The sequence below is a fragment of the Prionailurus bengalensis genome, chromosome D4, assembly GCF_016509475.1.
Source record: "Prionailurus bengalensis isolate Pbe53 chromosome D4, Fcat_Pben_1.1_paternal_pri, whole genome shotgun sequence".
Classification (NCBI taxonomy): domain Eukaryota; kingdom Metazoa; phylum Chordata; class Mammalia; order Carnivora; family Felidae; genus Prionailurus; species Prionailurus bengalensis.
Genome location: NC_057359.1, coordinates 70,111,196 through 70,136,746, shown reverse-complemented (window position 1 = coordinate 70,136,746; position 25,551 = coordinate 70,111,196). Strand labels below are relative to the sequence as shown.

The following is a 25,551-nucleotide window of genomic DNA, read 5'->3' as shown; positions in this document are numbered from 1 at the left end:
AAGGCCTTTTGATTATGCATTTTTCATATTAAATACTCTGTTTATCTTTTAAAAAATATATTCCATGCTATATTTAAAATAACACAGCTTCCAGATTACTTGGAAGTGAAAACGGGCTATCCACAGGTTTCTCTTTGCTCATTTTATAGGCAAAATCTGGTAATGAAGCAAACCCTGGAGGTAGATGTTTGGGGTAGGGAAGCTTTACATGGAACCCCAATTATATTCAATTCCTACCTGCTATATTTTCTTCCCTATGATTTTAGTTTTTATTTTTGGATTTTCTATGATTTTTTAAAGTTGTATTTAATAAATATATTTAATAAACATAAACAAATATTAAAATTTTATATTAATTGATTAATATTAATATTAAAAATAAATATGAATAATATATTTAATAAATATATTTAATAGAGTGGAAAGGAGGAAAAAAGGGTACATTGGTTATCAATGTTATTGAGGGTATAAATTAACTGAGAAAGCAGTCCCTACCGCCAAAACAAGACCATAAAACTTTTCTGTTGGTAATATTCTGTTTTTTGGTATGCCTCTAGAAGTCCTATTCCTATACGTGTGGAAACTACCCAACCAGCTGTGGAAAAGCCGGAAATCAAGCCTCCCCGAGTGAGGAAGTTAACAAGACAATACAGTTTGTGAGTTTTGTACTGCAAGTCTTTCAATTATAACCACAAAATTGATGCTAAATGTTCAGTTATAAATGCTTTTTAGCCTCTCACACCCTCTCCAAAGAGCCATCCTAAAAATACAGTTTGATTCCAATTTAAGTCATAATGGGACTAGACTTTTCTCGTTGAAGACATTACACGGTTGGCATATGTGTTATTGATTGTTATGTAACAAATTACTCCAAAATACTACAGTTTATGTGGGTTGGAAGTCCAGACATGGCTTAGTTGGGTCTTCTGCATCAGGGTCTCTTACAAAGCTGCATTCAAGGGTTGGGCAAGGGCTGTGGTCTCCTGCAGGCTCATTCCTGCAGTTTGGGGCAGGATTTGGTTCTGGCTGGCCATTGTCTGGAGGTTGCCCTCAGTTCCTAGTCATGTAGGCCTCCCTCGCTTTCTCCACTGGAGAAAGCACACAAGAAGAGCCAGAGAGAACTCTCACAAGGCAAGAACTCTCACAGCCTTTTGTAACCTAATCACAAATGACATCCCATCTCTTTTGCCGTATTCTGTTCATCAGAAGCAGGTCGCCAGGGCTAGCCCACTCTCCAGGGTCAGGGATTACACACGGGCATGAATACCAGGAGGAGGAATCATCGGGAGCCATATCAAAAGCTGCCTCTACGGCATAATCGTGAGATGGTAGCCTGGTTTGTCAACAGAACCAAAGCTAATCATTGAGCTGTATGAGACCTAGGAGGGGAGTCATGCCCAGAATAATCCAGAACCACTGGGGCCTGTCCAGTTTTGTTTCTCTTAATGAAAATTTCTTGGCTACCATGTGCACAAAGTTGTTCTAGGGAGAGCAAAATGACTTTGCCAGTTCCCATCTCAGGAGTCACAATTTATTGGAGGGAGAAACTGATTGCCAATAATTACAATCCAAAGGAGACAGGTAAGGGCTGTAATAAGAGGAGTAGTAGTTTAGTAATAGCAGCAGTGCTAATCACAGTGGTGGTTCCCATTTCTTGACCTTGACTGTGGCACTATTCCTGGGTGTTTAATTGGTCAGAGGACTGCAAGAGGATCTTTGGGTGCCATTGAAAGCATGTGGCCCTGGAGTCAGAAAGGCTTCTTTCTGTTAGAGCCCTGGCTAGGTTACCTCTATAAACTCTGGGGGGAAATTACTATTTCAGCCTCTCTCTTTTTCTGTAAGATGGGTGAGGTGATACCTACCCCTGAGGAATTTTTTGAGGGTTAACATGAGATAATGTGGGTAAAGCCCATAGCAGAGGACCTGGCCATGGGATGAATTGGTTCCCTTTCCTTTCTTTTCAAGGACCTGAAAGCCTCTGAGAAAAGGTCAAGTTTCGAGGGTACCCTGAGTGCAAAGTGTAGGCCAGTAAGGGTAACTCCAGATGCAATGCTCAAACGACCATCTCAGGCCTGCCACCTGCACCTTGTGAAAAGGAAAAGAGGCAGCCACCTCCCACCTCATTAGCCTTAATAGAACTCTGGACAGTTACAGCGGCTGTATTTCCTGGGAAAGCCAAAATGGGTAATTCAAATAATTAACAGTCCTAACGGTTTCTGGGGGACAAATCAAGCCATGAAAATAATCTGCTCCCCTGAGGATAAAGCTGTCGGGATTAACCTTTCCTTTTACATTTTGAAACTCCAAAGGTTATTATCACCTATTTGGGACATGTAACCATGTTGGAAATAATGACTAATACATGGACTGGAAGGGAAGAAAATTTAACTCACTACATTGGCTCGTTTAAGTAAACCTTTTTCAAACCTCTAACTTCACATGTATATTTCTTAAGCCACCCCCACCCTCCACAAAGTGTTCTGTTTCAAAAATCAAAGACTAGCAGGATTTTCCTCATTAGTAATAGTAGCAAAATTAATGGATGGGATTTAAGCTTGTGCCCCATTAATAGTTCTTAAATCATTGACACTGGTCACCACTTATGTACTCATCTCTTCTAATCACAGATATTGACAAAGTAAATAAGCACAATGTCAAGGAATACAGATGGGAAAAACTCAGATTTTCAGTTTAAAAAATATTTCTACGTTACTATTATTGAAATGCACACACACACACATACACAGCCCTTTTAGCTGTCATAGTATATCTAGTTCTAGGACAGCAGGATGTGTATTTGGATTTTAGGCTTTCCCACAAGAGCATCACAATGTTCAAGTGCTCTGAACAACTTTTCAAATTGCTGCTTTTAAGGATGTAAACAAAAACCCCAGCCATGTTCTTTCCTGGAAATAATGACAGAGGGAGGAAAAGTGTGGCTGTTATGTGCAGAGAAAAGAGAAAAGCAGAACTCTGTAGCGTTTGAGGCAGGAAAAACATCATCTTTCTATGGATACCAGCCAGTATGTTTAGAAAATGATGAACTGCTTTATGTTTTTCAAGAAATATAACTTTATTATACGTTTAAACATAGTGTAAAAGCCTAAAAATATTCTGAAGAGAATAATATTCCAAGCCTAAAGAGAAAAGGTAACCGATCCCCTAGCATCATGCCACCAGAAATGACTGATGTTCCTATTTGATGACTATTATTTTAGACATTTCCCACATGTGGTTAAAATGGAAAGAAATAATTCCAAAGAAAAGACTCTAACTACACATAAAATTGTACTGATTAAATGATATTTCATGAATTTAACATGAATTTACCTTAGAAACGGAGGTTGAATTGAAAGATGTGATGAAGTTAGGTAGATGTCTCTTTGCTACAAGATCTAAATTAGGACAAAGGTTATAAAAACCATCAAGAATTTGGAGTCTTTTTCAATTTTGGGCGGTGTCGGTTGACTTCCTATTGTGAAAGATGAGCTTTGTTTTTTGTTTTTGTTTTTGTTTTTTAATGGCAGAAAATAATTTTAACCCCACTTTTCCACTTAACTGCTATGTGACCTTGAGGAAGTCATGTTACAGTCAGCCACTGAATATCATCTGCTTCTCTGAAGAGTGGAGACCATAATGCAGGGCTGTTGTGAAATTCAAATGGGCTAATAATGCATGTGTTACTGATCTGACTTACTTCATCAGCATGGATCCAAACATGTGGCGTCTTATTAATGTTCCTACTTACTTATTCCAACCTCACCTGTTCCCTTACTAATAATAAACTCTAAATCCTCCTCTCGAGGCTTCTACATACACAGAATGATCTGAAACCCCCCAGGATCCCTCCCTCAGTGAGTCCTATCCACAGCAATTGTATACCATGGCCACATTTCCCAGGAGGTCATTGCCATGGTGAGGCCCCCGTCAGGCACCCTGCTCAGGCCACACTGGTGCCCACTGGCCATGGGCCTTTTAGCTACACCCTTGCTCAGCCATCATTTCTAAAACATAACCACTGTGCCGGCGTAGTTCTAGAAATTCCACACAGAAGCCCCTTAGGGAAAGTGTGTCAGGGTCCCTGAGACTCCCCTCAAGTTTGATGATAGCATAGACTATGTGGCATGGCCCAAGGTTTCAGGTATGCAGTGACACCCTTATCAGGCAGGATATTCCAAGGGCCCTGAGGTTCTCCCAGGAGCTCCCAGTGGCCAGAGATTCCTTTGGAATATGCAGAGCTGAAGCACCCCAGGCCTGCAGAATTAGCTCTTTTCTGCACAGGCAGCAACGTGGTTGGCATTAGGGGAGAGAGGGCTTGTCTTAATTTCTAGAAGTTTGAGAAAATACTGTCTATACTGAGAGGGGGCGATTGACGGTGCTGCTCTGTCCTGTGCCAGTATGACCAGATTAAAAGGGCTTCCTGCCTTGCCATACCTTGTGGGAGATCCAACCTTCCCCACAAATCCACACCCTGGAGACAAACCCAGAACGCCAACCCAGACTTGTCCTCCCTCATGGTGACTTCCTGTCTAGTGTACTTTTCTGCCTGGGTCATCCCATTCCATCAGAGAGCTTCTAAGACCAGAGCTGCTGGGCCCCCAAATAAATGTGCCCAACTCCTCCCCTGTAACTACTTTATGACCCCAAAGGAATGGTTGCTGTTAGGCCACAAAAGGGGCCATTATCCTTTTCACTCATGGCAGTGGGTTCTCTTTTAAACATTTTATGTATGTATTTATTTTTAATGTTTATTTATTTTGGGGAGAGAGAGAGAGACAGAGCTTGAGGGGGGGAGGGGCAGAGAGAGAGGGAGACACAGAATTCAAAGCAGGCTCCAGGTTCTGAGCTGTCAGCACAGAACCCAACGCGGAGCTTAAACCCACAAACCATGAGATCATGGCTTGAGCTGAAGTCGGATGCTTAACTGACTGAGCTACCCAGGCACCCCACAGCAGTGGGTTCTTAAATGGCTTAAAGGGGGCCACTCCCTTGGTTTGGTGGCTCCTCAAAAAACTAAGCATAGGACTACCATATGACCTGGCAGTATGACCTCAAGTGGGATTCCAATCCCAAAGAATTGAGAGCAGGGTTTCAAACAGATGTTAGTACCTCAGCAGGTGAATGGATAAACAAAATACAACCCGTCACTGCAATGGAATATTATTCAGACATAAAAAGAAATGAAATGTTGACATAGGCTACAGCGTGGATGGACCTTGAAAACATTATGGTAAGTGAAATAAACCAGATACAGAAGGACATATATTGCATGATTCCACTCCTATGAGGAACTAGAATAGTCAAATTCATCCAGCCAGAAAGCAGAACAGCTGTTACCTGGGGGCTGCAGGGAGAGGGCATAGGGCAGTTATTGTTCAATGGATACAGAGTTGCTGTCAAGGGTGATGAGAAAGTTTTGGGTGTAGACAGTGGTGATGGGTACACAACATTGTGGATGTTTTGAATGTCACTGAATCATATGCTTACCAACGGATAAAATGATAAATATCATATATGTCTCTCCATAATGAAGAAAACAATTCGAACCTCTTGGCAAATGACAGAAAATCCAGCCCAAATTGGCTTTGGCGAAAATGTCACTGTATCGGATCCTGTAAGCTGGACATCTGGCAGACATCTGTTTGGGGAGCTCCCCCGCCCCCTCCCGGCCCTCCCTGCACTCCCCACAGCCTGTTTATTGTTGTAATGAGCAGAGCTTCATGTGCTTTTAGTAACCGCAGTGATGAAGATGACCTCCCTCCCGACCTGGCCGAGGCAGTAGGAGCATCCACAGCCGCAACCACACACACCACCACGGCCACCACGCAAGTCTCAGCGCCACTGGTGTCCCCCAAGGGCCACAAAGTCAGCTCGCCTCAGAATTCAGAAGGCAAGGGCCCGCTGTCCCCAGGGGCCAAGGTATGGGGGGAAAGCCTCGAGAGGAGTAGCTGCATTTGCTAGGAATTCAGTATAAATGTAGTGCAGGGCATCCCTCGAGCATTTAAACTTGGCACAATCAACTGTGTGCTCGCAAAACAAGGGTAGCCACCACCGGGGCAGGGTTTTTCTAGAACTGTCCCCAAAAGATGACCTAACAGTTTATGAGACACAAATGGCGTAAGAAAGACCTTGTACATTGTACTTTAAGAGAAATGGGAGAGATTTTTGAGGGTGATTTTGATTTTAGAATATCATCCCTATATAATCCATTACTGCACCGTAGAGATAGAAAACAAGAAATGTTTTTTGGCCCATAATGGAAAATCTGGAGGAGTGAAAACATAGGAGCGTCCCCATCTCATTCCTTATATCAGATGGCTGATACAAATAGTTTAAAAATGGGAAATATTATTTTCTTCGTCAGTTTGAAATTTCGGGAAGTTGCCACAAATGTGAATGGGCTGTGACAAGGCCTTGCTCAAGACATTTCTCTTGGTTTGCTCTGAGTGCCCCTTGGCTGCAGTCACTCTACAGCAAGTGGTCCAAATACATTCAAGCCTATTGCTCTACAAGTAGATGCCAAGTCAAAGGCTGCTTGGTCTGTGGACCGAGGAATGGTGGGTGCGTGGGGTGGGGGCCCTGAAGGCAAGACCAGACCCCAGACTGTGCTTCCAGCTGCTCTGTTCACATGCCTTCTGGCTGCTTGCAATGAGCTGTCACCCCACAGCCCTTGTTTCTCCAAGCCTCAGCTTTCTCCTCCTAAAAATGAGAATAAGATCTGCTTCCCTGCCCAGCTTATGGGCCAGTGTCCAATCCAGTGGAGGTGACATCTGGGCAAACAGGTCACGATTCCTGATAGCCTCTAAGTAACAGTGGGCCAGGCCACATCTTCCTTGACCAGGGCCAGTCATTTCTCAGCTCCCTTCCCAGGGTCTTTGGGATACTTTGTGGTCCTCAATAGGACAGGCTGCTCAGGCCGGGGACTCCGCATACAGCGGCTGGCCCGAGTGAGGCTCCCTGCTTTCCTGCAGATCAGCTCCTGGGTTCCCCTGTCTTGTGCAGAATCCCTGATATTGCTTTGTCCCAAGTGTAGACACAGGTTCCTATCACAGATTCTTCACCATGGTTAAAACCAAGCGAAAATATTTATGAAACAAAGGAGAATTCAGTGGGGATGTGGGTGGCATCGTACCAGAGGCCACAGGGCTCCCTCTCCTGGCCATCTCTCTCCTTAGGGCCCTGCTTGTGCCAAGTTGATGGGGTTTATTTTTTTTCCCCACAAAAGGCCTCCAGGCCTCCCATGCTGCTGAGACCCTAGGACAGGAGGAAAAAAATGTTTTCCCAAAAACTGAACATGGTTTTCGGAGAATACCTCCCTCCCACCATAAAGATCTTCCTAATTATTATGCAGATGACGGTTTTCTTTAACTTCTTTTTTCTTTTATTTTTTTAATGTTTGTTCATTTTTTGGGAGAGAGAAAGAGAAACACACACACACACACACACACACACACACACACACACACACACCCTGTGTGAGCAGGGGAAGAGCAGAGAGAGAGGGAGACACAGAATCCGAAGCAGGCTCTGAGCCCTCAGCACAGATCCCCATGCAGGGCTTCAACCCATGAACCACGAGATCATGACCTGAGCCGAAGTGGGATGCCCAATGGACTGAGCCACCCGGGTGCCCCATTTAAATTCTTTTTTAAAGCGAACCCTGTGCCACACATGGGGCTTGAGCTCACAACCCTGCAACCCTGAGATCAGGAGTCCCGTGCTTTACTGACTGAGCCAACCATGTACCCCCTGCGCCCATGAGTTTAGCTCCTTGAGGCCTTGGCCCTCTTGATCCAGGATGGGGTCTTTGCTCTCTCTATATTCAAAGGACTGTTTGAAGCATCTCACCCTCCAAAAGACCAGTCAAAGAGCACCAAAAGCACTTAAAGAGAAGTTGTTGGCACCTTTTAAAAGAAGGCAGTTCTCTAGCTACATACTGTTTCTGCCCATTAAGGTTTCAGAAAACATGTGGGGTTTGGTCTCTCCCACTTGCACGCTGCTGGGCAAGGGAATGGTATAGAGGACTGGCAGAGTCATGGGCTCCGTGATGGGAGGGAGGGAGAGGAGGGAGAGAAAACTGTGTTTTCTGGTGAAATTCCCTTGTCCGTCTGGAGCCGGCACTAACCAGTGATGTTTTGTGCACCTTCCTAGAGTCCCTCTGACCGAGGAGGTGCCTTTACGTTGGAGCCAGGCGATCTCCTGATGGACTTCACGGAAGCTACTCCTCTGGTAAACCTCCCAGTGTGCTAAAACCAGAAAAGCCCCAGACTTTAGAAACATCTTGATAGTGGGGCGGATGCACGGAGGTGGGCATTGCCACTGGAAAGGCTCTTCCTCTTGTCCTGCTCACAGCCCGGAGCCTCGGGGATCAGCCTTCGTTCAGGGGTTCAGGGTTCGGGCGCATGGTTCCCTCTACCTCCCAGAGCCCTCCAGGGAGGTGGCGCTCCCTTTCTCCTGAGGGAGGCCACAGGGGTCCCGCCCGGCCTGTCTGCTGCTCCCATAGCATGTAGGGCTCCTCGGTGCTTGGGTCTTGGCTTCTTGGCTTTTCCGGGGCTGCTCCCTGCATGCCCACCATGGGGTATCTTTCGCTGCCGCTTCTAACAACATGCTCCGGTCTGAAGCACGGGCTCCAGGCCTCCTCCCAGCTTTCCAAGCCCCTCGTGCCTCCCTGCCGTCCTCTATCCCCTGCATACATGTCTCCCCTTAGGGATGGTCCTCATGGAACTCCTGCAGGTGGGAAACGCTGTCGGGGGAGAGAGCACTGGACTGGGAGTCATGCAGGCCAGATCTGGCTCCGGTCTCTGTTCCCTTCCTTAGGAGCCTCGTCATGGGGTAGAGGATGCCATTATTTCTTGTGTCTGCCTAAGAATGTTCTAATGATCACGTGAGAGAGAGCCCTTGACGACTGTAACAGCACCATAAATGCGTGTGACGTGTTGTTAGTAGTGTTAGATGACACAGGCAAACGTGGAGGTACCCTCGGCTGGGCTCAGCCTGATACTCAAGTGTACTTGAGCATAAATCGTGGTCCACATGTGTGGAACGTGAGTCAAAATACCTCCTGAAAGCTCACTGCACACCTGGCTTGTGTGAGGCTCTGGGAGTGGACAGGGCAGCTAGAGGCTGGAGGGGAGTCGGGTTGATAAAGGGCCAGGATCGACAGGAGAGCCACGTAGGACATGCCAGGGGGAGAAGCCAGAAGTGAGAGTCATTCAGGACTGGCTCACTGGAGGAGAATATGGTGGAGAGGAAGGCTTTCCAGAAGGCTTTCAAGAGGAGGCAAATGAGGCAAAATGCTGCCTAGGCCTTAGGAATGATCGCCGTGTCTGCCTCAGCTGGCACAAGGAAATCATTTGTGATTTAAACAGTTGTCCTTGTCATCTGGAGAGTTGGTACAGTCTGAGAGCTTCGAGTCAGCATGTTTGGATAAACAGCCGAGAACCGACAGTGGGCAAGACACCCTGGGGTCTGGGAACCTTCAGAGTTCCTTCCTTCCCATGTTGGAGAAAATGCAGCTGACTTACTGATGGCCTTCTTGTTAGACAGATTGTCACGATAGGGTAACCCAGAAGCAGGGCCTTCCCTCACCTCGTCCTCCCTTTGCACAGATGGGGAAATTGAGTCCCAGAGTAGGCTAATCACACAGGGACCAAGCTTGAGCCCGGCTGTTCCAGCTCCTTCTCTGGTGCCCTTTGCATCATCAGATTGGGCTAAGTCTGGCATCTGGATTTCAGGGACTTGCCACTTTGGAAAAGAACAATGCCTGGAAGAAGGGCTGTGTCTAAAGTGCTCCTCAGACTGAGACTGAAAACCCTCAGCTGGAGGGCAGCAAACCCCGGAAGGACCCGACAACCCCTGGGGCACGACCTGAGGGCCTATGAAGGCAGAATGGGGAGAAAGCTAAGTTCCTAGACCCACATTGAAGAAAACATGCCAGGCAGGAGTAGAGGACAGTGGGGGAAGATCTCTCTGTGAGTTAACCTCTTAAGCAACTTCCAGACTGCTGGAGCATGCTGCAATTAATGTCATAAGAGAGTCTATAGAAACGGCTACTGCTGTGAAACCCAGTGCCTAACCCTGTCTGGGGCCAATGAGAAAAAGAAGGCTTCATAGTGCTAGGGTTTTGAAGTATGAGTAGGAGTTTGCCAGATGGAAGTAATGGAGCAAAACAATCTATGCGGAGGGTACAGCATAAGCAAATACTGAGTATTTATTAAACATTCTGGCATATCTAAGAAGTTGAGGTATGTTACAAAAAAACATATTGTGGCTCGGACAGGAGTGATGAGATTCCCTTAAAAACCACTGTGTTGCAGATCCAGCTGGTAGATCTGCTTGCCTCATCTGTATCCTTTCTTTGACCATAATGGTCTGAGATTAGAAAGGAAGCAGCATCTGCCAGGGACCCAGAGTTCCTCTGATCTGAGGCGCTGATGCCTACCAAGTGAGTGTCCAACCTCTGCTTGTACCCTTCTGGCAAAAGGGAGCTCAGTCCTTCTCCGAGCACACCTTGCTTCCATCTCTGGGCTGCTCTGAGCTCCGAAACAGAGTGTGGGGTGCCGCACTGCCCTGGCACAGGGCAGCTGACGTCCTTTCGCTGCACTGAGACACGGCTGCCCGCGTCACAGCTAAAGTTTGCGGTGGATATGCGTTCTCAGGATGAAGTGTCCTTTGTGTTGCTTGTGTGGACTTGAGGTGTGCGTGCATGTCCACAGGGCACATTCCCACAGAAGGGGTGCGGAGGGCTGGTATTTTGATGTCAAGAGCCTGCTTCATTTGGGGCTTTCCTTGGCATTACTGGCTTTGATTTTACTTCACTCCAGAGTCCTGTCTCCACCAGTGCCAAAGGGTCCTAGAGAGGAAGGGGGACTCTGGCAGCCTGCTCCTCCTGTGTGGACCTTTCCCCTCCACCTCCTCCCTCTGCTCCTTCCAGGATCATAGAAATAGAAGCAGTAGTCCCTTCTGTCCTTGTGGAGGTGTATCTGCCCCAGAGGATAGTGGAGGAGAGCCTGGATTTAGGGTCTGGGGCCAGATGAGACTTCTAAAGTTACATTACTACCCTGGTTCCGTGGGCCGGAGCTAGAAGAACAAGAGAGAGAGAGAGCTGGGACCAGAGTCTCTTGCCTTCATCCAGCATGGTCCCACCTAGACATTATCAGCGCTAGTTTAACCCTTATGGCTCCAACCCTGATGATCCAGTCTCTGTGTGGCGTGATTTCCAAAGAAGCATAGTCCAAACAGCTGAGAATAATAACAAGTTTCAGTCTTTAACTGGCATCTCTCAAGATCCAAGATTAAATTATCACCTCCCTGGTAACACTTCTCGAATCACAACTTGCTTCCTTCTTAATTCTCTTGCACCCTGTGCGACTCCAAGGATTTTCATCCCCATACTCTCCAAAAAAAAAAAAAAAAACCACATTCTTTCCAGCATCACTCCTGCAACACTCTTTTCCCATATCTTTTCTGCTCCAGTGCCCACTCTTTTATTATGTAGTTCAGTTTAGCAACATCAGCCCTACAACCTGTGCAGCTGTTGCCTGCCCGTTGCCGGAATCTGCATCCCAGATCTGGCAGTCAGGTTGGGGTGTCTGCCTGGGACAGAAGAGGTGGGTGGGGCAAGAGGGGTGGGGGAGGGATGAAGGCAAGCGAGTGAAGGCAACACCCCTGTCCATTTGGTACCCTCCTTTGGGAGGTGAGTGTGGGCACATCCACAGGGTACGGGTGTTAGCAGAGTGGAAGGATGGGGCATTTACATATCAATCGTGTCCCCCACCCCAGGTCTAGCATGCTAGCTTCTTTCCTCTGGTGACACACACCATGAGCACCTATGCCTTCTGTGTTCCCGATGCTTTCTCTTTGGGGCTTGTCCCTCCCCTATCCCTGTGCTTCATGAACCACTCACCCAGCTGCAAAGCAGCGACAGTCACAACCCAGGTCTGTTCTGGGCCAGAGAATATTAGCCCAAGAGTTCATGTGCCAGGGAGGAGACTGGCCTGGTCAAAGGAACGTTCTGTAGGACCAAAAAAAAAAAAAAAAAAAAAAGGCCTGTGTTGGGTGTCAGAAGAACTAGCTTTCCATCAGTCTGAACAGCCTCATTTGTATTTTGAACCTCGTTCTATCAGGAGGGCTGAAGCTTGATCTGAAGTCAAATCAGGGTGCCTGTTCCATGTTCCTGGGGATTCATCTGTCTTCTCCAGGGCACAGGGAGACGGAGGGAAGTCTATTTAGGTTGTGATGTCATCTGTTTGCTGATACATCTGGGGCACTCCCTGCTTCCCTCATGCCCCTTTTGGTGGGTGGGAGTCGTGGTCCTGCTGGCATGAGAATCTCTACCTGTTGGACATACCACACACAGAGGGACACTTGTCCCCCTCTGCTCTTTAATCCCTGTTCCCTGGCCTCCACCTGTGGAGCTCAGGCCCCTCTGGTCAGACTTCCTAATGTCTACCGCTCGTCACTTTGCCTCTGACTTTTCTCTCCAGTCCTCAAACTGGCAACCTCTTTTCTTATCTGGATGATGAAGAAGCCTTCCACATTTTCATCTTCATTTGTCTATGCCAAAAATCTTTCTGTTCCCCAAAGAGTCAGATTTTAAGACTCAAAAGCCAAGTAGCTTAGAAGAACCTAGCTGCTTGAATGTGGAAAAAACCCAAGGAGGAGAGGAAATGCCGGGAGGAAAAAAAAATAAAATGTTATTTCAAAATAGTATCCTATTACACATGTTCTCTTATTTCCTGCTCATTTACTAACAGATGCTTACGTAGAAAGGTCAGAAATGTTTGTGGGATGGCTCAACATTCCTTTACTATAAAAGTCCAATGTCAGGCAAAGCCTTGTCATTCATCACCACCTTCAGCTGAGACAGTAGTGGCTGGTACACATTTTGGCATTTGGCAACATATCCATGTTTGTTGATCATTTATGCCAGCTTTTATTTTCTTCAAAAAGCACACCTGAGTGCCTGCTTATCTGCATAGGCAAAAGCCCTGTGGCCTGGGGTCCCTGGAAGTTGGTTCTGCTTGGGACGGTGTTGAGTACTGAGGCTGGGGGACGGGAATGGAGCCCACCCCACTCAAGTCTCAAATGCCATCTTGTGGAGGGGAGGGTTCATGCTGAGGACAGGAGAGAGCAGTGGAGGGATTCTCAGCAGGCTGCTGAAACTTGACTGTAAATGGCTACTATGGACTCACTTGTTTCTGAAGAATGGATACGGAAACAATCAACAAGAGGGTCTAGAACCACGGCTTCAGACTTTGCAGGTGCAATTTTTCTGCATCTCCAAATTTGAATAGTAAACAAGGCTGTTGTGAGGTGATGGTTGTAAAGGCCCCTTTGGAAATTGCCCGGGACCGCACAAATGTAAAGAGGTCGGAATCAGATCGATTTGGAGACAGAAAATGGTGCCTGCAATTTTCTTGACCGTGTTTCAGTGAAACTTACCCAAAGACTGTACTTCGTTGGTTATGGCAGGATTTACAACTATTTAAGGAAGCTCTCTTGAACTAAAAGGCGTGTGTATTTATGCTCTGGATTAAATGGTCCCTCCCTGCAACACACACTAACCCGGTCAGCGGCCCCCTCTCCTAGCATCAGAGCATCGTCTCTTCACCGTCCTCATCCTCACCGGTACAAGCTGTTGGACCTCTGCTGGTGCATGGCACTACTTAGGGCTGGGGTGGGGAACCCAGTACCCCAAGCAATGTGGCATTTTCTCACGATGCTTGGTATCTTGGCTACAGCGACAAGGTGCCTCGGTGGTGATACAAGGTGTCATGGCCTGGGCCATGGGTGTGGGAGCGGGGGTGGTCAGGGCCATTATGTTTTCTGAACATAGATAACAAAAAGCCATGACAGAGTAAATCCCAAAGTCCATGTTCCTCCTTGCTGATGTATGTCTTTCCCAGAAACACTCTGTTGGACACCTGCTAATCACACCGTAGGGTGGGCCCTTACTTAGCAGGGTGCAGGAGGCCACCAGGCATGGAAGGCCAGCACGCTCAAGTGTGTGGCCATTCCTCATACTGCTTGCACGGCCAGCATCACTAATTCATCGCGGCTCTCTTTCTGGCTTGGCCTGGCCAGTGCTGCAGGGAGCCACTGCCAGACCCGCACAGTTGGCACAGGAGATGGCCCCTGCCTGCCAACCCTGGGAATGGGGTTTTGATGGGTTGTTCTGCTTGGATAGTGGAGAAAACAGATGAGAGCCAGGGAGGAGGAGAGAAGGTGGGGAGACGAGGGAGGAGGGGGGCCTAAAAGCCAGCTGGCCAGGGGCTAGAAGCAGGCTCGGGCGAGGCTGGCTCCAGAGCAGTCTGGAGTTGACAGATCCTTCTTGCACTGTGCTGTCTTTCTCTCCTTCCCCTCCCTTATCTTCTCTGCCTCCTCCCCTTCTCTCACCACCTCCTCCTCCCCTTCTTTCCCCTCCTCGCGAGCAGGCAGAGCCCGCCAGCGCCCCCCACTGTGCCCACTCTCGCTGTTCTCCTCCACTCTCTCCCCCCATGAAGGAAGAGACCACTGGAGTTTGCATGCACCCTCCAATCAAAACGAGGCTGGTAGGTACCCTGCCAGGGAGAGGGGCCTGGCCAGGAGAGGTGAGGCGGGCAGGAGCCACCAGGCGGCCACCCCACGGGAGTGCATGAGCACTAGACCTTCCGGAAGGGCCCGGCTGACAGGTGCTCTGACTCCAGGATGGATACATAGTTTGACCAAATTAGGACACATGGCTGCTAGCCTGCCCTGTGTCTCTAGGTCTCAAGAACCAGGAAGAGTTCATTTTCATAAAGCTTTGATAAGCCTAGATGAGAAAAACCTTAGTTGCATTTCTATTGAAAATAAAAACTTTTTTTTAAACTTGTCTTTTCCTGCTATTTTTCAAGATAACAGGATGTCACTTACCAACCTGAAAGGAAACACCCATATCCCCAACCTAGCACATTTTTTTTTCATTCTTACATGTTTCCTTCTAGTATTTATTCATGTCCATTCACAATTTTAGAATGTTAAGTCATAGTATCCATATCATCTCCTGTTTTTCCCTTTCCTATTAATGTTGGATTGTTTCTCCTTGTTCTTGTTGCCACATTGTATATGACTGTGTATATTCCATCCAGGGACTGGCCTACCATTCACCTAACACATTCTTACTGCAGGACTGTGCTTTGTTTCCAGTTTGTTGCTGTTCGAGGGAACACAAAAAGCTGTTGCATCAGGCTGGACCCTGCTGGGTTCAATACTGTGACCTTGGCTTTGCTCCCTTTCTAAAGTGATTCTACCAAGAGACAGCACCACCAGAAGAGGGAATATACTTTGCCACAGCTGAGCAACACAGAGTGTAACTGTTGGGATAGATTTTTTCTTTTTCTTAGAGAAGACGTAAGATAATTCTTTAAAGCTGCCAATGTTCACGTTTCTTTAATAGCAGTAATATGCCTCTTCTCCGTTTTACTTCATGATGGTCTGAGAGTCTTATCTGTATGCAGCTTTTCACTTTGCTAGTGGTCTCAGAACACATGCTGCACCATTAGGCCTGGGAGGAGAATGCACCATGGGGCTTCCCCTGGATCCTCTCGCCGTGCTGCTGGCAGCCGCTACTGACAATTCGAATTGACACCTAAGTCTTTTCTTTTCTTTTTTTTTTTTTTTTAATGTTTATGTATTTATTCTTGAGAGAGAACACAAGCAGGGGAGGGGCAGAGAGAGAGGGAGAGAGAGAGAATCCCAAGCAGGCTCCGTGCTGTCAGCGCAGAACCCAATGTGGGGGCTCGAACTCACAAACCACGAGATCATGACCTGAGCTGAAGTCCAGTCAGACGCTTAACCAACTGAGCCGCTCAGACTCTCTGACTCCTGAGTCTTAAGGCAGTTTGGGACCCATCCTGGGAATTTTGAGATGTTTAAAGAGGCCAGAGAGAGTTTAGGGAAGGGGAGCTGGCGTGGACTGGACATCTCCGTGCACACAGCAGAGACATGGTCATTTGCAGATTGGTTAAGAAGAATTCCACTCATTCAGAACCCCTCCGCAGATCTGAGCGTGTTCTGATGTGCTCTTGCTCAGCCCTACTTTAACCCCCGTCAGAGTGACTCAAGGCCATCAGGTAGCTACTCCAGGGTCCACGGACCAGCTCCTGGGAGAGAAGTAAAAGCACCTGCCCAGGGGCAGTGGTGGCCTCAGTGTCCTGACTGCAGCTCTCTGGTGGCAGGTGGCCCAGCGAGCATTCACCGGCAGGGAGGCAGGCAGTTTCTGTGCCCTGGGGGCTGCAGGCAGAGCCAATACCAGAGTCGTCAGGCCCCTGGGCCTGCTGGCAGTCCTCTAGGCCAGTAGAAAGAAATAAGCACACTCCACATCCCCCAGGGCCCCCAGGAGGTCAAAGACAAAATGACCAAAGGGGAAGGAATGGGAGCAAAGGCTCTTTTTGGCCACACACTGCCGCCTGTTCAGGCTGGTGCCTCCACTCTGTCTCAGATCAGCTCTGTGCTGCAGCCTTCCCCCAACACTGGGCACTTCTGAGCACAGTGCCTTTTAATCCCCAAAGGCCACGGTGGCAGGATTCGCACGTCCTTCCAGGGGTTTCTCCACAGTTTTCCTCTGTGGCCACAACTTATAGGGGTCCAACAACTACAGGGAATACCTTCTGGCCTAATTAGTGCGAGCCTCCTGGTGCCCTGTCTGCACTCATAGACTGTGTCCCAGGATGTGGCCTGTAGCAGCTCCTAGTCCATGGCCCACAGCTGGGGGGCGGGGTGGGGGGGGGACCATCAGCAACCAGGCAGCTCTGCCTGCCTCATTACACACCCTGGTCATGGCCTTTTATGGATCAGGCCATACATAGGGCTCAGCATGCCTGGGAGGCCCACACAGCCTCCAGGGAAAGGAGTTCCAGGGCAAGGTAAGCGTGGGGAGCCCTACAAACATGAGAGGGCATCCCTGCTGGGTCCCGGCCCCAACAGTGCAATGGCCCAGTACAGATACAACCATTGGCCAAAAGGCCTCCGGGACCTTCTGTGTGTTTCCTTAGATAAGCCGTGCGGGCTCTGCGTCTGTTCCCCTGAATCCTTCAGTTTGGTGTTAAAAGTGCACCCCCAAAGATTTCAGAACTCTCTTTTCTAATCGGTAAGTAACCCTCTTGTCTTTCTCTTTTTTGAAGATAAAAACGTTCCCGGCTGATCCAGTGACCCCATTTCCTGATGCTTTCATTACAGGGCCACAGTTCGCCGTAAGTAGATTCAGAAAACAGGTCTGTGTCTTAAAATGTATTCCCGCGTGGCATGCTTTTCTGTGGAATGCCAGACAATGATGTCGACAGCTTCTTCTAATCCTATGAACTCTGTCAGGTTGGGAAGGAGTGGGGTTTGGGGTCTACATCTTTTCGTTGTCTTAAGTTATTCGATGCTTACTTATGAGCATCACATAAGTAAAACTGACCATTCCAAAGTGACATGTAGTACATCGAGTACATTTAGGGTCACGCAACTACGACTTCTAGTTCCAAAACATTTTTATCACCCCCGGAGGAAACCTCATTCCCGTGACACAATCACTCCCGTTTCCCCCCACCCCCCACAGCCCCTGGCAATCACCAATCTGCCTTCTGTCTCTATGCATTTCCCTAGTGCGGATATTTCACAAATATGGAATCATGTAATATGTGACCTTTTGTGCTTCTTCACTGAGCATCGTGTTTTGGAGGCTCATGCACATTGTTGGGTGTATCAGCACTTCATTTCTTTTTATGGCAGAGTAATGTTCCATTCTGTGTATATACCCCAGTGTGTTGCTTCCTTCATTCACTGATGGGTGTGTGGCTGTTGTGATCAGTGCCGCTGTGAGCATGTGTGTACATGGATTTGTTTGAGTTCCTGTTTCCCATTCTTTCGGGTTGGATCTTGATAATGGTGTGATCTTAGGTAAGTCACTTCGCCACTCTCAGCACCAATCTCCTCTTATTCTGAGTAGAAATAGTAATACGAACATCCTCCTTGTGTCTGCTTCAGGAAGGATCAAAAGCAATCAAGAACCTGGCAGAACATTCCCAGCCACAGAGTGTTCCACAGGTTGTTTCCCAAAGGTGGAGAGGCAGGGGTATCATTAATGAGAGCAGGTCGTCCTTGACAACTGGCTTCAGGCCCCCCACCGCCCTTTGCATCATCAGCTTCTTTAAGCTCTGAAAGCTGTCAAAATACTCTGAAGCATTTAAACGTTGTAGTTTCCTCACTGGCGAAGTGAATGAGTTTGATGAGTTTCAGGGTTCTTTTCAGCTGCAAGTCTTTTCTTTAAATGAAAGCTTCTGCAGAACTCACTCTGTAACAAGTGGCTGCATGGAGCAGAAGTGGGGAGTCTAAGATCACCTCCTGTTTCCCCTCACCGTCTCCTCCTTTCAGGGATCAGCGTGTGTAATTCCTAGAACTGAGTGATCCCTGAGGCTCCTTCCAGAGGCTTTCTGGCCAGCCCGGAGGATCTGTGGGGTGGCCTAGGGGTAGCCAAAAGTGCAGTCTCGTGAGCTAGGTGATGGTCACAACCAGAGGTGGCTTTAGCCACATGGAGAGGGAGGAAGTGGCTGGTGTAGCTTTCAGAAGTTGAACAGAGGTAAGAAGGCGTCCAGCAGTCCAGGCAGAGGCAAAAACAGGTTCCTAGAATAATGCATTTCTAAAGTCACAAACAGCTTCCAGCACCTGCCTTGTAAGAACCAGAGGGCCTGAGACACGGGCTGGGCCAGGCTGTTAAATGCAACTACCCCTACGCTCATCCGGCCCCTGCAGTTTCACTGGGCACGGCTCCCCAGCCGGAAGCTCCGCCTCCACTCCCCTCAGCTGGCCCCGTGCGGGGCCCTCTGGCCTCCTGCCCAGCCTTGGCAGTGCTGTGAGACACCCAGGGAAGCCCTTCCTGAAAAGCCAGGGGCCAAGATGCAGCAGGAAGCCAATGCCAGAAATCACACCGGGACTTTTAAGAGTGGCTCGAGGACAGCAATTTTACCAAGTTTCAAGATAATACTGGTGCGGCTAGTCTGGGGAACCATACTTTGGGCAGCACTGCTACAGTGGTGAAAAACACCAATTATGCAGCCTGCTAATCCTGGTTCTTAACGCTTACTGTGTGACCTTGGGAAAATTACCTAACCTCTCTGAGACTTACTTTTCTTGTCCATAAAATCAGTTTTAAGGTATGCGTTTTTTCACCTTTTAAATCTCTGAAGTCAGAAAATTCATTACATTAGTGGGCGTGGTAAGTTTGGCCATATTTTTCGTCCTCTGTGGCACGTGCAAAAATGGGAGTTCTTACAATTGATGGAGTCCAATGTGATGAAATTGACCTCTGCTTTAAGAGTTGCCAAGAGGTCATATATGTAAAATGACTGGCCCAAAATAAAATCATTAAATAAGTGGTAATTGATTTTAGCTATTATTAAAAAATATATCAGCAACTGTGTGGTAAGACTTAGGGAGTAGCTGACAGTATAAAAATGGAACCCAAGTTGAGATTGATTTCCTCTTTTCTGTTTCCTTGACAGGCAGACTTTAGAGACAGTAAGTTACAGTGCTGTCCTGGCCAGTCTTCCCCACTGATTCCATCAGTGACCCTGAGGCCTTTGACAGAGACCGTCTCCACCGTGCAGACCATCTACACCACGCGGAAGCCTGTTTCTCTGGCAGCCAGGTGAGTCACCGGCAAGTAACCGGCAAGTCCCTGGTGACAGGGAGAGCAGGCACAGGCTCCAGTTTCATTGTGGTTTTGACATCAACAAGCCTCTTATTTATTCTTTCATTCATTTATTCTGTGAGTATTTATTGAACCGTCTACAAAGGCTAGATAGTATTCTAGACCCTAGGGATGTATAGTGAGCAAAACAGATAAAAGTCCCACCTTTGTGGAGTTCAAAAATTAGTGTTGGGGGAGGTGAGACAGAGGTTAAATAAATGTGTGTGTGTGTGTGTGCATGCACTCATGTGAGAAAGAGAGAGAGAGAGAGAGAGATAACAAGCTAGGGAGGAAAATGAAACCAACAAGGGCAATGGGGCATTCTGGGATGGCCTCATTGAGGTGGTTTTTAAGCAGAGACCTGAAGGTGGGAAGGGAGCAGTCTTCAGATATTTGGGGAAAGAGTAATAGTCATCACAGGGAGCAGCCAATGCTGAGGCTTCTAGAATGGAATATGCCCAGAACGGTTAAGGAAGAGTGAGGGGGTAGTGCAGCCAGAGAAGAATGAATGACAGGACCCTGGACATCTTCCCATTCATTCAGAAGACCTTTCCTGAGAGACTGCTATGTACGAAGTCCTCGAGCTGGGCTTTGGGGCTAGGCTCTGGGGATTCAGAGATAAATGACATGTATGGTCAGTCTGCTGGCGAGCAGTGTCCTGAAGAACTCTCAGTCTGATGGAGGAAACCAGGAGGCAGCCAGACAATTTCAGGTCATTGTAACCCTAGCAGCTGTCAGGGGTCCTTAAGGGGCCTGAGAGTTGAGAACCGAGGTCGGGAAAGAAGATGGGGGAGATGCATTTCAGCTGAATCTGTTTTTGTCATTTTTTAGCATAATCTCATGATTTTGTCACCTGCTCTTCTTCAGTGCAGAGACGCTCCGGCAGGAACTGGAAAGAGAGAAAATGATGAAAAGACTATTGATGACCGAACTGTGAAATTCTCCCCTTGTTGCCTGGAGGATGGCATGGTGCCTTCTGTCCGTTTTCTTTCTTCGGGCTTTGTGTGCTCACTCCAGCACAACACACAGATGTGTGCTCTGTTCACCAGGTCTCCATGGCTGGTTGAAGCCAACTTCCGGCTTGACTTTATTGGAGAAGTTATTTTCTGTCTTCTGAGTATTAGAGTTTTTCTGCTACTCAGTATAGTTGGGACGGGATTTGGTAAGCCTAGGAGAAGAAAGATGGGGAAATGGGATTCCTTTTTAGTACTACCTGTGTGTATATATTGATAACCACAGGGGGTTAATATGGCACGGAATCCTTTGCTATCAGTCCCAACCATGATTTTGTATGATTGAAACTTGGACCAAGCTTTGACTGTTTGTTAAAGAGTCATTTTTAATGAGAGAATAATTCTTTACTGCTGGTTTTTCATTTACACTGGTAATTATACAGATATTATGAAGTCCTTAACACTCATTTTTATTCAGACATGAATCGATGAACTCAAAAAAAAAAAAAAAGTTGTGACCACCAGGACTGAAGCACTGTCAGCGAAATCTGAAATATAATTTAAATTGTGGGTTTGTTGGATACGATATTATTTGGGATAAACAGAACTTTTCACTAAGCCCAAAGTAGGAAATTATAGCTTAAATTGTCTAAAAATCCTTTACAAAGATAAGGTGGTTCAATACCAAGATCCATTTGGGTGTTCCATAAAGGAAAATTATTGCTAAAGTTGATCAATTCTTGTCCTGTTGATAGAACCTTGACCAGATGACACTTTGCTGTCTTTTTATATAGTTTCAAGAAATGTGTTTTTAAATTTTTATTATGCACTTGAACAACTTTGCAGGAATAAAGGCACCCCCTAACCACAAACTAGCCCTCTAAATTGTTGCCCAAGCTCCCAATGAATATGCACACGTTTTTTCATCGTTGTGATCAGTGTGTATATACTCTTTGGTTGTATTTCCCCACCTAACACATATCTTCCCTTTTTAACACAGATCCTGCTCTCACCAATTTAAATGTCTCTATATCCACATAACATGGTTAACCTCACTTATCCCCATTATCAGATATTTGAGTTCTATCCAATTTTTCACTCTTATAAATAGTGCTGCTATGAATGCCTTTGTAAAAGATGCTCCTTACTTTGGATTCTTCCCTTGGGAATATCTCCAAAGAGGGCTTACAAGGTCAAAGAGCATGAAATACTTTATAGCTCTTGTTTCATATTGCCAGATTGCTTTCTAGAAAGATCCAATCTCTGGGTTGGAAGGACCTTAAAGGTCATTAGTTCAACTCCCCTATTCCCTCTGAATGCTTGAATCCGTCTACGATTTATAATGCCACCAGCAATGTATAAGCATTTCTACTTACCAGTAGTTCTGCCAGTATTGGGTTTTGCCATTTTAATTTATTTTTGCTTGTTTAATAGATGTGTATAGTTGTTCTTGAAAGGTTGTTTTATTTCATTAATTGCTAGCAAGGCTGAGCACTTTTCCACGTGATGATTTACTAGCTGTATTTCCTTGTGTGTAGAATGTCCATCCATTTCTTATGACCACTTGTTAAGTGGAGTTGATCTCACATATTTGTATCAGAACTGTATTTTTATGTTGTATAGTTTGCTCTCCTGTCCCTATCCTTAAAACTGAATGGTGCCAATAATTTGATACTAATGATTATAAAAAAAAAAGTAATGCCTCATTTACTAGCATTGTTGTAAAATGAGGTATGTAAGCAAATATTCAGATAACAGAGGATTAACCCTTTAAGTGCTGAACTTTAAATTTTTAATATTTTTTTTTTGAGGGAAATCTTTCTAAAATGCATTACGTACTTCCCTGCCTTAGTAAACAGAGTATACTGGAGAGTATTTAACCTTTTCTTGATGAGTCATGGTCATCGTTGTAAAAATCAGCCCCTTTTGTACCTTGGTGTGGTGCAGTGATGTCATCAGGAGCTATCAAAATACATAGGGCTTGGCTTTGCCTTTCACGGATTATTGTGCTGTTTTCACTGATGAATTTTACTGCTTTCTGCTCTATTGGTGAAGCCATCTGGGGCATTTGTGGTGTTTGGGACTTTTTACTCCCATACTGCATGACCCCTGGCTATACTTTGAAACAGCTTTACCTGTTCTTTATCTTGTGCACATGATACAAATGTGTTCCTGTACAAGACTGGGAAGCTATCTGTTTCTAGGGTTATAACCTCTTGCCAATCCAGCACCCTCCTCCTCTTCTAACCTGCTTTCTGAGTCTTCTGCTCTTCACTTCCTGCTCTCTGATGGAAACCTCTAGGGCAGAATGGAAGTGTTCTTGGGGAAGCCAGGAGACCAAGTATGACCTATGTGTCAGGTGTGCTTTGCTACTGAGGAGGGATGCATGGGCTTTTTTGGACGCTGTTTTCAGGAGGCTCTGAGTCTCCTGCTTTTCTCCCCACATCCCCCTGGGTTCACAGATGCTTCAGAAGTCGATGTCACTGGAAGTCTGATCGCAACAAGTTGGCTGTTACTGTATATGAAAACCCAGTACCTTTGGCAGCTCAGCTCTAACCAGTAAAATCAAGAAGATTCCACTGTTTCAGCAGTTGTCCTGGTTATTTGCCTACTTAAATGTAATGACAGGTGCCTGGCATGGTGACCTGAGGAGATGACATCGTGTTGGGTGAATTCCTAGGGACAAAAATGAATTGCTATAATTGCTTCACCTTTTTTATATACTTAAAACAAACGACAGCACCATACGATCACACAACACATACCTTATGTCCGGGGGTGGGGCTCAGCTTACTGACAGAATCATGTCAGAATAAGGGCTCCAAACTGTGGGCCACAGACTCCTGGTGGGCATGGGTGGGGGTAATACAAGAGGCCTGGGAATCCTGCAGTTCACAGAGTTTGTGGATTGCAGACGGCATAGAATATTGAGAAACTAGGTCCTAAAGCATTCAGAAGATTCCATCTGAATGCACCCCAAATTTTTTTCAGTTTTTTTGAAACTTGAAATTTTTTTTGTATGTTCCCAATGTTGTGCAAACATCACCACTAATTCCAGAACATCTCCATCGTTACAAAAAGAAACTGCCTATCTACAGTGACCACCAATTCCCCCCACCTCCCTATCTCCTTAGCAACCACTAATTTACTCTCTGTCTCTGGATTTCTGCCTATGGATTTGCCTATTCTGAACATCTCATATAAATACAATCCTACAATATGTGGTCCTTCGTGCCTGGCTTCTTTCACTTAACACAATGTTCTCAAGGTTCATCCGTGTTGTAGCATGTATCAATCTTCATTCCTTTTTATGGGTGAATAATATACCATTGTATGGCTGTACCACATTTTATTTATCTATTCATCAGTTGATAGACATTTGAGTTGCTTTTCCTTTTTGGCTATTATGAATAATGTTAACATTCATATACAAGTTCTGTATGAACATATGTTTTCAGTTCTCCTGGGTATATAACTGAGATTGGAATACAGCTGGGTCATATGGCAATTCCGTGTTTCACTTTTGGAGGAACTACCAAGATCATAACTTGTATTTCATAAACAACCAAAAGTGGGAAAAAAAATCACATACACTAGGCGGTCAGAAGAATGGGCATATCTGTTACTGGTCAGACACTGTAATGCAGGGAGGGAGTTTTTATAAAGAAAAAAGTTGTTTTAGAGAAATGGTTTTGATGAGAAGAGAAAATAAAAGTGCTATCTGTCTTTTAAAAATGAAAATGAAATTAAACTCAGGTGCATCTGTAAGTTCTTATTTGAATTTCTGGCTCTTGGTTAGCCAGTAGTCTCAAAATGTTCAGGAAACGTGCCTCCCCCAGAAAATGTACACTATTGAGAAAACCACAGTATTTCTTGGCTGCTCAGCGAATTCACATCACCGGGGAGCAGAAGGTCTCTGAAAAACCTGGGATGTAACAAAGAGGGGAACAGGTCTCCCACCAGGGCTCAAATCTTATAAAAAGAAAATCCCAAAGGTAATTTAAGTGATTGGGAGAGAACTCCATGAAAAGAAGCAGCCAAGTCAGTAGGGAATTGAGGGCTGGAGTAGGTTCCAAGGTGCTGGTGACGCATGCAGACTTTGAGTGACCAGTGATACGTAGGAGTATTCTCCCTAGGAAAAAAACAAATCCATGCATCACATGCTCCAGCACTATCATAAGGTCCTTACACCACCCCTGGAACCTATCTGTGGCCCCCGTTGAGTCCGTGGACTCCAGGTCCCTTGATCCAGATTACCTGCAAGCCTCATTTTAAGCTATGGTTGCAAACCCACCTCCAACACCACCCCCCCGCCCCCATCAACAGCAACAACAAAAAGCCCACATGGTTTTATCAGACCAATTTACTGGAAGAATGACCTGGTTTTCATTTGCTTCCTATCTGGCACCATCACTGTTAATTGTAGTTATTAAAATGAAGGGAATAAAAAAGAAAGTGAAAGATAACAGCTTGGATTCCAAAACCAGAAATGTTTGTTTATTTTTTGGTGGGGGAGGGGCAGAGAGAGAGGGAGACACAGAATCTGAAGCAGGCTCCAGGGTGAGCGGTCAGCACAGGGCCCAACACGGGACTCGAACTCATGAGCTGTGAGATCATGACCTGAGCCCAAGTCGGACGCTTAACGGACTGAGCCACCCAGATGCTCCCATCTTATCTTTTAAATTTTATTTATTTATTTATTTATTTATTTATTTATTTATTTATTTATTTATTTAATGTTTATTTATTTTGAGGCAGGGGGCCTAGCAGGGAAGGTGTAGAGAGACAGGGAGAGAGAGAATCCCAAGCAGGCTCTGTGCTATTAGTGGGGCTCAAACCCACGAACCGTGAGATCATGACCTGAGCGGAAACCAAGAGTCAGACGCTTAACCAACTTAACTGAGC

General features: G+C 46.3%; 1 protein-coding gene across 9 annotated transcripts in view; it reads left to right on the top strand.

Moving 5' to 3' along the window:
- Positions 1-21,141, top strand: part of EPB41L4B (erythrocyte membrane protein band 4.1 like 4B) — a 128,729-nt gene extending 107,588 nt beyond the window's left edge. For 5 of the 9 annotated variants that reach the window (XM_043566540.1, XM_043566539.1, XM_043566537.1 and 2 more), the window contains 7 exons: positions 558-656; positions 5,733-5,919; positions 8,152-8,229; positions 14,436-14,552; positions 17,145-17,213; positions 19,506-19,651; positions 20,561-21,141. In XM_043566540.1, the coding sequence (XP_043422475.1) occupies positions 558-656; positions 5,733-5,919; positions 8,152-8,229; positions 14,436-14,552; positions 17,145-17,213; positions 19,506-19,651; positions 20,561-20,630 (766 nt within the window). In that variant the 3' untranslated portion in view covers positions 20,631-21,141. The remainder of the gene's footprint in view (positions 1-557; positions 657-5,732; positions 5,920-8,151; positions 8,230-14,435; positions 14,553-17,144; positions 17,214-19,505; positions 19,652-20,560) is intronic. The other 4 variants (XM_043566538.1, XM_043566542.1, XM_043566543.1 and 1 more) reach the window with 2 other exon arrangements.
- The last annotated feature ends 4,410 nt before the right edge of the window (positions 21,142-25,551 follow it).